We start from the raw sequence: 12,016 nt of genomic DNA, 5'->3' as shown, positions 1-12,016 counted from the left end.
CAAAAATCCCACTTGACCAGACCCGGGATCGAACCCGGGCCGTGAACTTCACATCTGCAACCAAACCAGCAGCCAGGATAATTTTCAGACGGTCACAGACACACACTTCACAATTGTAATGTGGTGGAGTACCATTCTTGTTGTTTCCATTTTGCAATTCTAATACTTGATGCGTAGTCCCATCCATATGCTCATGTATTTCATGGTTTTGGGTCTTTCATCCTGTTGTGCTGTGTCTAAACTATGGGTGTAAGTATTAGTGTTCATTTGCCTACATTATATAGTAGTCACACACTGTAAATGTCAGTAAGATACTGTAAACATCAATAGAAAGTTCTGACATCAATTGCACCTCTGTGATCACCAAGCCAGGTGGGGAGCCCACTCAGAATGTGAAGGTACAAGCTGACATATAGCTTTACATGGATGGCCTTCTGGAAACATATTCCTATGAGCTTTTTACATACTCTGATGTCCAGAAAACATCCTGTAAAATATGGCATGTAATAATATGGCACCTGTATTATGTTCACACTGTTAAATATAATATACAATAATTTGTATTCCTTCCCAATGTTTTATGAAATTTTCTTTTTCTTGCAGTTATTATAAGACTGGCCAACAAATGATTTGTCGGTTGTCTCTGTTATTTTATGAGCATGTGAACTGCTAACAGTATTCAGCATAGAAACATACATGGCAGGATGACTGATCCATTAAGTAAGGAAACTGTACAATTTTTAGGCATGCCTGAAAACCCGCAGAGCACCTATTAAATTCAATGAGTCTGTCTGTCAATATGCATTAATTCAATGCCCAAAACAAATTTTTATTTACACTGGATATGTTTCATGATTGAGAGTTCTGTCTTTTGGGATATAATGCTATGTAGTCCACTGAAAGTCAACTGATATTTCAGAGGTACCTGTTGCCTCCATCCTCAGGGTTGAAGAATAAGCTAAGCAAGAAACCAGTGTGAAAGCAGGGGGCAAACAGAGCCTGACTTTCACACTTTCAAATGTGAATGACTCAATTAATCGGTCACCAGTTCCCATGAAGATACTGGCCTCTAGAACAGTGACACAACATAGTCTTACAGAAGCTTTGTTTAGTTTGTGCTTCCATCTTCAGGCAGAATAAGATGAATGTGGAAGAAAGCAATATGGGCCCATTTCCATGCTTTACTTATTCTTATACCCTGAAGATAGAGGTAGCATGTCCCTCCAAAGTGCTGGTACATATCTACCAGGTTTGACTGAATTTCATCCCAGAAGACACTAATCCGATAGTCACTGTTGTGGGAACCTTATATCTCACACCAGTTCCTACCATACAAGTTACCTTTACCAACATTTATTACAGTACATTAAAACTCCAGCTGATCACAGTGGCCACACGGTCTAAGGAATGAACCGTCCTTGCCAGCTTGAAGACTAGGGGCGTGGGTTTGAATCCCACTATAGGCACAGATGTCTGTGTGCATTTATTGCGTGTGTAGGTAATGGCTTTATGACAGGCTGATCCCTTGTCCAAGGAGTCCTACCGACTGTGTATATGATTAAGAAACTGAAAAAGCAGCCAAGGTCCAAAGGGTTGCAGATCCATTGAGAAAGAAAGAAAATATTAAAACTCAAACAATTGGGCTGGTGACAGTTTAATCTGCCAGGGTTGTCACTGCTATACCAAATAGTGTGTCATAGTTCACTATAACTGTTGTTCACTTCCACTTTCAGATGCCCTAAATTGTCAAGTCACACTGATGAAGTGTGTGGTATTGGATTCCCAACACTTAAAACACACTGCTTTTGAGGGGAAAACTGAAATAAACAGATGGTAATTAAGGTCATACAAGTAACAAAAATGTCTACCAATAACAACAGGTGTCGTTGCACAATATTCTGAGCTCTAGTGTGCATATAAAGTTTGAATGGAAGCAATTTCACAGCGCACAAAGTCACAACTGTTTCTCTCTCTGCGACAGACTTCACTCACCTGCTGTCTTGATTCCAATTAGAGTACTACTGCTACACCAAAAGAATCACATAAAATCCAATAATTTTTATCTTACTTTAAGTGGAGGAACAGCATGGCCTGGCATGAAGGGGATGCGACCCCATATCTTAATGAGGTCACCAAGCTGTGAATACCGATCATCACAACTGCGCTTGACCAGCAAATTTAGAGTGAAGTAGCCAGCACGAAACCACTCTGCCATCTCTCCCGACAGAAATGGACCTATAACAATATGCAGTTTTAAGTATTTTGAACAAGTAACTCAAAAAACAAATGTTACACACAGAATGACACCCACCTTGTACTTCCCCTTGAGGATCTCTATAGTACCACTTCTCAGCAACAGAAGTCTGTTGCAGAGACGTTATTAACTTCTCGTGTCCTTCCTCATCATCCATTAACTTTGCCACTAGGTCATCGGCAACTTCCTGCATATGTTCCATGTCGTCTTCTGACTTCTGTCGCCCAACAGTCACGGTCTGTGGTCGAACAAGTAATAATCTCTCAGTTTCTGTGGCACTGCCTGACACCCTGTTTTGAACACTGTCATTCGTATCAGCACTAGTCACTGCAGGTCCCACACTGGCCATACCTTCAGTACTGTTACGCATCATTTCATTCACACACAATGTTGAACTTGCAGGAAAAACAGAATTTGTTATACTGTCAGATGTGCCTGAATCTGAAGTGGCACCTGGTTGATGTTGCAATACAGTTGCTGATTCACTACTAGTACTTGTTTTCTTAGTGATCAATGTGGAATTGTTTGACAGACTATTAGATGATAATGCTGCTGACTGTGAGGTGGGAGGTGGAGAAGTCTTCTTGTTGCTACCTGAACTTGTACTGGTGTCTGATGTTAATGATTCTGGAGGTACTTTTGATGTTTCGGAAGAGTTGGATAATGTAAGAACACTAGTGACAAGTCTTTCTGTTGACTGCTGCTGTATTTCTTCTGCAGCTTGATCAGTGGCTAGGCTTATCCCTGTTTCATCTCTGTCATGAGCATTAGTACTATTACCTAGGAAAAGAAACATATCTAGCGTCAATGCAAACTGAATCAAGAGAACAAAATTATGAACAATGAGCCCGAAAGCTCTCAAGACAAATATACATTGCACAGATTTTTGGGTACCACATCAAATGAAAATGAAAAAAATTACTTACACTTAAGAGGAACTTACTGCTTTCTTTTCAGGTTCTAAATGCCCTCTGATCCTGATGAAGGTTGCAGCAAGCTCCTCTGATTCATCACAGTAAAATACCTGAAGCCTCTACAATACAAATTAACATACAATTTAAGCAGCCTCCGTAGTCTAGGGGTAACGTTCCCACCTCATGACTCAAGGTACGCGGGTTCAAACCCGGCGGAGGTCGTTAAATTTTTAAGGGCGGAAAAATTCAGGGAACAAGTCCTCCGGGAGGGACTTTAAGCCGTGGGTCCCGTGTCGTAGATTTACGGCACGTAAAAGATCCTCATGTCTCTAGGAGACCTCTGAGCTAAATTAGGCAAAATGTTTCCTGCCCAAGTAGTTTCCAATGCCTCTGGTAGATGGGGGAAGTATCAAGGTACCGAAGGCAGACCTCGTTGGCCGNTTGTGTCTGTGTGCACTTGCATATGCGTGCCTCCAAGCATGTGCTGGGTGGGTGGGTGGGTGGGGGTCCATGGTATATATTCTACATTTTTCTAATACCATGCCATCAGCACATTATATGCCAGAATTGTATAATCAGAAATTAGTAACACAGATGTAAAACAATTGGAACACAATGATAATGGTACTATAAATCACAAAATATGTTTGTTTCATATGAATACAGCAATGCATAAAGTGCTGATAATATATTACAAACAGTACTTGACAAACAATCCTGGATAATATTATATTTAAGCATCCTGTTACACTCACACAATATATGAGACAAACTCCGTCTTAAGTGCAACAATTTTATTGTAGTCCTTTCTTCTCCCCTTCCTCCACACTACATGTTTCGGCCCTAAATGGCCATCATTAGGTGTGTATTCTTACGTAGCTGCTACACTGCCCGTAGTTTAAAATTTAAAATCACCAGTCTTTCCAATTGTATGTATGTATAAAATCTTTGTTAACCTACACGCGTCCTCCCACTCCTCATATAAATCCTGGATAAACTTAGTTTTATGTCATAATAGTTTCTTTAAGAATATGAAACATAACACGAAGGATTTGTAATCATAACTTATCAAGTATTCTATACAAAAATCACGTTTCATGTCTTACATTCAAACTTGTACAAATGTAAAACACATACAACTGCACTAAGTAATAACAGACACATAAATACATCACTCAGAAAGGGAACAGCAGTGACAGAACAATTAATACAACATAAATGTGAAAAGAGAACTTCACCTGTCGTTCCCAGCACTCGTCTGCCACTTCCAGTCATTCCAGGTTGAACCCGTTTGGTTCCGGAGCTGTCAGACAGCAGCTTACACCGAGACTCTCTTGAGTGACTGCCACCACCACTCCCACCCCCTGTACTCATAATGCCATCCTGACATCATTAAAAAACCATTCTAAATACCACTTCAAATGAAATCTCTCAAGTTTATTATCTACAACAAACTTTAACCAATATTTTAATATGTGATTTAGTATACAGTTAAGCTTTACACTTGCAACATATCACCCAAAATATCATTTCCGAATGTGCTCTTATCTGTCTCTATCAAGACATTGCCTATGCGCTGCTTCTAACACAAATGAAGGAAATACTAACCTCATCTTCATCTGAATAGCCTCCACCTCCATGAAAAGCACCAGAAGCATCAAAACTTCCTCCACTTTCACTAGGATTATCATTGACCCTGCAACAATAGATATAATTTGTATTACTGACATATGACAGATATTGTTAAAAGTCTGAGCTAAAACATGTCCTCAATATGGTATTCAAATGTGAATTTTAATATATTTAAAGGTCACAGAAAGATCAGAACTGAAATCACCTTTCCTGTAACTCAGATTTGATTATGTACAATTTTGTTTTAACCCTACAAGAGCCAGTTTCAATTTGTTACTACAGCGCTAAGCCAAAACACTTCAAATTCAGGTACAACAAAAATGCAGCTGACTGCTATAATTTTCAACCTTCACTGACCTATCACATACCATTTTGAAGAGAACTGTATTATGATTCAATGCATAAACATTCATAACTGAAAAGCACATAAGCAAAACAAACGACATACAATTATTGTCTTATAATCATTGAAAAGTTTTGGACAACTACTACTAACAGAAGCTATGTAAAACAAATTCAAAATATACAAAGTACAATTTACTATATCAGCAATGTTTAATCAGAATTTCATTACAAAATAACCACAGTTCTTTCTAGGATATTCACAATCTTATCTCCATCAATTGCTGTACTTTCCCAGGTAGCCACAATTTTAGGTTTGCAGAGTTTCTCTTCTTTCATGAATATATATAAAGCTCAAGTTGTGAGATTAACTGTCACATATAGCATAGAAGTGTGATCTGCTTGTTATACTAGATTTGAACTAGAGAAAGTTCACGAATATGGCAGTCAATGTTGTATTTGGACAGGTACTGTCAATTTCATAAATATGTCCACGTAAAATTAAGTTGGAAATGAACTAATTCATTATTTCTTCACATTTTTATACATTTTATACTTTAACAAATTTGCACTTATATTTTTAACTGATTTGTGTATACCACTTGAAGATAACAGTTTTTATAATGGGCACATGACATTAATGAAGAATAACTGAACACTCTCACTGATGTTGGCATCTTCAGAAAGAAGAATTACATATTTTCTTATATTACATAACCTCTTCAACTTGCAACCAACTGTTAATTACAAGCCATCCTAAAAGTCCTGCCCATTATTTACTACATGCCGCTGCGCCATAGCTCAAGTGGTTAGTCGCTGGCTTCTACTTGTAATAGAAATAAGTTTCTGTGTACCACAGCTGGACAGGATCCATACCATCCGAAGTTCCCACACCTATAATGTAACACTCAAAGCACAGGTCCATTATATTACATGTGACACACAGTTACAAACTCGGACTGTGAAACAAACTTCACCAATATGCACTAATGAAAAAAGAATGTCAGTTTACTTTGGGGTGGTATACACAACATTTTCTGTTTGCATGTCAGTATCTTAAACCATGTCGATGTTACACATGAGGATGCACACATATGTAAAACCATGCAATAGGAGACACCTAAGTCATATATTTTGAATAAAACTACTGAAAATATGAACACCACACTAATAATGAAATGTGTACAGTATCTGTAGTGTTCCCATTATTTTGTTGAATCCCTCTATATGTCATCAGACACACTGAGTGTACTGTGACATGTTGCGCAACGGAGAACCCCCCCACCAGCAGTGACGCGGCGGGTGAGTCAGCGCTCCGTCATCCCCCCTCCGTACGGTAATGTAACGCGCAATGAGCGGTGACGTAAGACGGCGTGAGGTAACAGCGTTGCTACGTAACAGGCCCACACAGCCCCTATATAAGAGAGCTGCGCTGCCTGCGGGGAGAGTTAGTTGAAATGTGGCCATCACCGAGTTCAGTAGTAGTTGAGCCAGTGTGTTATCAAGAGTTCTCAAGGCAGCAGCCTGCGAACTGAGTTGGAATATAACAGCCGTCGTGGAAAGAAGAACCGGACGTGTAACTGTGTAATTGGGAGTGTGCGAGACAGAGACTTGTATAGCTCCTGTACTGTGAATACGTGTAGCCTACTGAAAATAGAGTGAACTGATTTGCGAATAGGGTTATAAATCATGAAACCCCGCAACAGTGTTAACAGATTTTTGTGAATAGGGTTATAAAGTGTGAAACCAACTGTGTGATAATTAATTGTAGCTGTTACTTGTAGGTTGTTGAATAAACCAATTAACGATCTCTACGGCATCTTCAGTAACGATACGAGTTACAGTACTATAAAATTAACAAAAATATATTACACACAACTTCAAACTCTAATGTGAAATGAGTTTCTTCATCCTTGCAGTATACTGATTGTCGGCACAAGTTACATATGAACCAATCCATCAAGACTGCTAAGAACGTCTTCACTGATACAGCTGACATTACCTCTTGGGCACAAAAATGTCTTATTACTGCAACGTGTAGAAACAAACTACAAACTCTCTTCAAACATCTCTTTAAATAGTGAGGTTGTACCTACTACTTAAGCCTAAGTCCTTCTGGTTTAGCACTTACCTTATCAACAAAATCTTGCCTGGCTATCAGCCATGCCAGTTGCTTAAAATTAACAATATTTCAGGGACCATTCTTTGTCCCCATCGTAAGACCCTGATGATGGAGACAGAAACTGATCATTTTTAACAACTGACACAGGCAATAGCATGAAATGGTTCTACTAACTTCAACTGCAATGAAAGCTTCAAACTTTACAAGTGCCTTACTGTATAATATCTGAGTGGTGTTCAAATTTTTCTGAGTAAAGAGCGACTTCCTCTAAAATCAGAAGGGCCTATAACACATATAATACCTGTACCAATACTTTCATTTTCTTGCTGAACCGCAAGAAGACATACATTTGTATGTGTTGAAACAGCATCTAGCTACACGTAAGTACTCACCACTCTGGCAAAATATCCTCATCACAAAGCCGTCTGGGTGGATGATGGGAAGGTGCGGAAGTACCAGGTTCATCCCAGCTTCTCCCTCTTTCCCAGCCCTGACCTCTGCCAGTAACATTCCTCTCCTTGTCCATCTCACTTCCATCTTTATCTCCCTCACGCCAGCTGCTACTTCGAACTGCATGATCAGAATAAGCAACTTTCATTACAGCAAAAATTATTTACTGATAGTTCTCACTCACACTTCCCTTGTCACCTTGTCAAAGAGAAAAAAATCTGAACTTTAAAACTGAATTCTGTCACTCTCATCACAACCCCTTTACCTTCTACACCAAGCAATGCTATTTCATACTGAGACTGCAGTATCACTCTGAAGCTTCTTTTTACTAAACCTCACATCTCCGTTATCAGCAGTTTCAGAATAATGTTGATTCTCAGCAAGGGAAAAGTTAGTGGTGTAAAATAAATGTAAACACAATTTTTAAGAACACTGGCAGCATTCAACCAAGGCAATGAACTTCAAATATCATGGATATTCCTTTAAGGTAAACAATTATGTCATACTGGCATCCAATCAGGAGCTGGAAGTATAATTCCAGCAGCCAAAAAGCAACAATTTGGGGAAGTCTGATTCCATGCACTGGATGCATCACAAAATCATTATATACAGTTCCATGGTGGCAAAGGCAAGATCATTCAAGTGCTAATGCTGCCAAATCATACTTGGGAGGTACACTGGTTGAATCTTGGCCAGGACAAAGGCTATTCAGACTAAAGTCTTTTGCAGTTTTTCTCAGACCCTTCAGCCAAACGCCACAATACACTTTAAACTGGGCCGTGCCCATTTCATTCCACATTCTTTCAAATCCATGATACACTCTCAATACATCACTTGATGCCACACATATACTCAAGAGTAATTCGCATAGTGGAGGGGGTGTAGTCCAGTTGGGTCCACTCGGTACAGCGGCCACTGATTGGCCTATTGTACCTGCCCCGGGTGATTATGATGATGGAGAATTTGGCGGAATGAAGATTGGCAGGGGAAACCAAAGTACTCGGAGAAAACCTGCACCAGTGCCACTTTTTCCACCACAAATCCCACTTGTTTGTTACCGCAGTGATCCAAATGTTGTTGGTAGATGTCCAACTGTGTTTGTTTCTTCAACACTGTGAGTTGTTTTGGGACACATCTTGCACAGACTTTATGAAACCCAAATCTGTTGTGGATGATTTTATAGGCAGAACGATAACTTGCAGACAATTTGCCACTTCATCAATGGTCGCTAGTCTGTCTAACAGAACCATGTCATGTGCACACTCAATATTGTCCTCATTTGTGGCTGTGGATGGGGGTCTGGCTCCTTCCTCATGTGTAACACTTGTGCTGTCATTTTTTTCATTTTTCAATTAATTCGTATACACACTGTTGCAGCAAAACTCTGTTCCTGTATGGTGTTGAAAGTCTTTGATTGACTGAGGCCCCTGATACATCTTCTGGCCATAAAAACTGGATCACTGATCATTGCTCATGCATGGTGCAAACAGAAAGCGGAGCAGCCATGATTAATGGCAAGACAGCAACGATGGAACTGACCTAGCAACATCAAACCTGTGCAAAAATAGTAAGATGGTAACCACGCAAAGTGATGCTGTGCATAAATGACAATACTGCCAACAGAAACACAAATACAACTGCAATGTGGATAATTACTGACTTCCCCTCATATATTGCGAAGCTCCTCATTATACTATTTTCACCGACCTCCTATTATTTCATCCCTCTTCAGTCCAAATATTCTCTTTGGTACCCTGTTCTCAAATACCTTTTTCCCTTAATGTCAGAGATCAAGTTTCATACCCAAACAAAACCACAGCAAAACTATAGCTTTGTATACTATATTTTTTTTTTTAATTTTTAGACAGCAGACAATAAGACAAAAGTTTCTCAACTAAATGGTGACAAGCACTACCCAAAAATAATCTGCTCTTAATTTCCTCATGAATACAATTTTGATTTGTTACTGTCCGCCAAAAATAACTGAACTTTTGCCACATTTTCAAAGCATCTATTAGCTATCTTTACATTATGATTAGTTTTCTCTGCATTCACTTCTTGACTAACCTCCTTACTAGGATCAACTACAGATTCTGTGTCTTTCTTTGTGGTATTATCTCCCAATATGGCTACATCTTTAGCACAGACCAGCAGTTGGTGTATCCCATTTAATTTCAGTTGCACCTGGTTTTCCTGGACCTTCGTAATGGCAATTCTGAAGTAAAGTTGAAACGTAATGGCAATGAAGCATCCTCTTGTTTCAGACCACTTTGAACAGGAACTGTATTCAAGAAATGTTCACCTGCACACACTTTACTATAGGTTTCATTTAAAAATATCTTAATAAGCCTGACAACTTCCATGGGTACCTCAAACTCAATGAGAATACTGCATAATACTTTCCTCCTATATGAATCATAAGTTTTCTTGAAGTATATGAATAACTCACTGTACTCCCATTTTGTTCTATTACACTGAAACCCACACAGCAGTCAGAAGTTCAGTACATACATTCTGCACATATTGTTGTAGGCTCTGAGACTACTGGTACCTAGTATCATATTACCCAGGATGCAGAGAACAGCCACACTCTTGACATAACCATGAGGTCCCCCCCCCTTTTTTTTTCTTTGAAACACAGACTACAGCTTCTTGTGGGAATACTGTCACTCTTGACTGCTGGAAATTTCAGCCATGTTGAAACAGGGCATTATGTCTTACATGTAACAATTTTCTATTCATGCACTGTCTGTCAGTGCACTCTTGAAGTGAACCTACTACCAATGCACTTTACAACATATAAAAAGGTAAAGCTAACCCTGTAAGAGGCCATGAAGGCCCATAGGGTTGTGAGACGTTGAGGGTCCCAACACTATCTAGACCATCGGCTCAAATATGGCGGTAACGTTGTCAGCCTTACGCATCGGCCGCACTTTACTCCCCAGGAAAATTATTTAATTAATTCCCGGTACTCATTTCTGTCAGAGGCTAAACCCCAGGGCCTAGCGCAGCTGGAAGGATGAGGTCAACTGAAAAAAAAACCAATGACCTCATCAGGACTTGAACCTGTGACCTTCTGGCTATACTGGTAAGTATATAAGTTTGTTACTTTTTGCATTATATTTCCCTCTTGCTCCTTGGTAAAGCAGAGAACCTGTTAGCCTACTGCTGCCTTAACTGAAATGTAATAATTTGGGCCTGTTCATCTGCAGATGGCATGTCCAATTCTACCTTGTATAAGACACCTTGAACATGTTGAGAGTATGCAAACAATAAAATCAGAGATGATGAGTGCCATCTGGTAATCTTGATAACTAGGTATAGACAGAGTAAGAAGGTAAGCAAACACTTCACATTTATTTTAAATTAGTTCCCCTGCAAATATGGTCATTCATAGGAGTGAAGTACCACCAGTAATATATCACTGAAATTTTAGGAACAAGCTTCCAGATTTTGATTTTGATAGGCCTCAAAAAATGTAATGGTGTTTCTGACACATTGCAATTGTTGTTGTTTGTCCAAGGAGCTGACATTTTGACATTATCAACAAACTTGCTTCAGTACATTGTATGTATGCTAAGAGCATGGATGAGGACATTTTTCAAAAAGTGGAAGAGAATTCAATATATTTTATTCTTCAATGAAAGAAATCAACTCTGTTACAACAGATGGGGGCAGAAATACGAGTGTGTGTGGTATATATGAAGGACGAGGAGAAAAAAAGTCTAGAATACAGGCAGAATCTGCAGCTGTCCCAAAACCATGGTTCTTCACTGCATTATCCATCAGCAGATGCTCTGCAGGAAATTCATGGATATTTTTATTATGGAATCTGCAGTTTCACTGGAAATTTTATCCATGCCTGTGGGTTGCATCACTGCCAATTTCATACTTTCTTTGTGGGGATATACATAAGCTCAGTGCCCTACTGTTCCATATCACATTGCAGATTGATGATTAAGATTTTTCTTTACCTTAGAGTTAAAATTGAAATGTTCTTAACTGAGAAACACTGACCCTTCACTCAGCTTTATGATCATGACTGGATATGGGAGCTATTACGTAGCTGATTTGTCTAAGTTCATAAAAAATTTTAATTCATGGTTACAGGGAGGAAAATGTTCTGATTTTTTTAACGTGATTCTGATGTGTAGTCTTTTAGTCAAGAACTCCTCCTGTTCGAGAATGAGCTTTCAAGAAATAGTGCCTTTAATTTTTCTGGTGCAGAAACTTTAAAAACGAGCGCAAGTAATTTCCACATAATTTTGCCTTGGAGATCATGTCTAAATTGAACCAGCTACA

General features: G+C 39.1%; 1 protein-coding gene across 1 annotated transcript in view; it reads right to left on the bottom strand.

The window, feature by feature from the left end:
• LOC111874656 (GRB10-interacting GYF protein 2) overlaps nucleotides 1-12,016 on the bottom strand; it is a 62,892-nt gene that overhangs the window by 29,663 nt on the left and 21,213 nt on the right. The window contains exons 6-10 of the mRNA XM_023870349.2: nucleotides 7,657-7,834; nucleotides 4,777-4,864; nucleotides 4,407-4,551; nucleotides 2,312-3,034; nucleotides 2,069-2,235 (exon numbers count right to left, since the gene is read on the bottom strand). Of these exons, the coding sequence (XP_023726117.1) occupies nucleotides 2,069-2,235; nucleotides 2,312-3,034; nucleotides 4,407-4,551; nucleotides 4,777-4,864; nucleotides 7,657-7,834 (1,301 nt within the window). The remainder of the gene's footprint in view (nucleotides 1-2,068; nucleotides 2,236-2,311; nucleotides 3,035-4,406; nucleotides 4,552-4,776; nucleotides 4,865-7,656; nucleotides 7,835-12,016) is intronic.

The sequence above is a fragment of the Cryptotermes secundus genome, unplaced genomic scaffold, assembly GCF_002891405.2.
Source record: "Cryptotermes secundus unplaced genomic scaffold, Csec_1.0 scaffold177, whole genome shotgun sequence".
NCBI lineage: Eukaryota > Metazoa > Arthropoda > Insecta > Blattodea > Kalotermitidae > Cryptotermes > Cryptotermes secundus.
The sequence above is the reverse complement of the archived record's forward strand: the minus strand, read 5'-3'. Positions and strand labels throughout refer to the sequence as shown.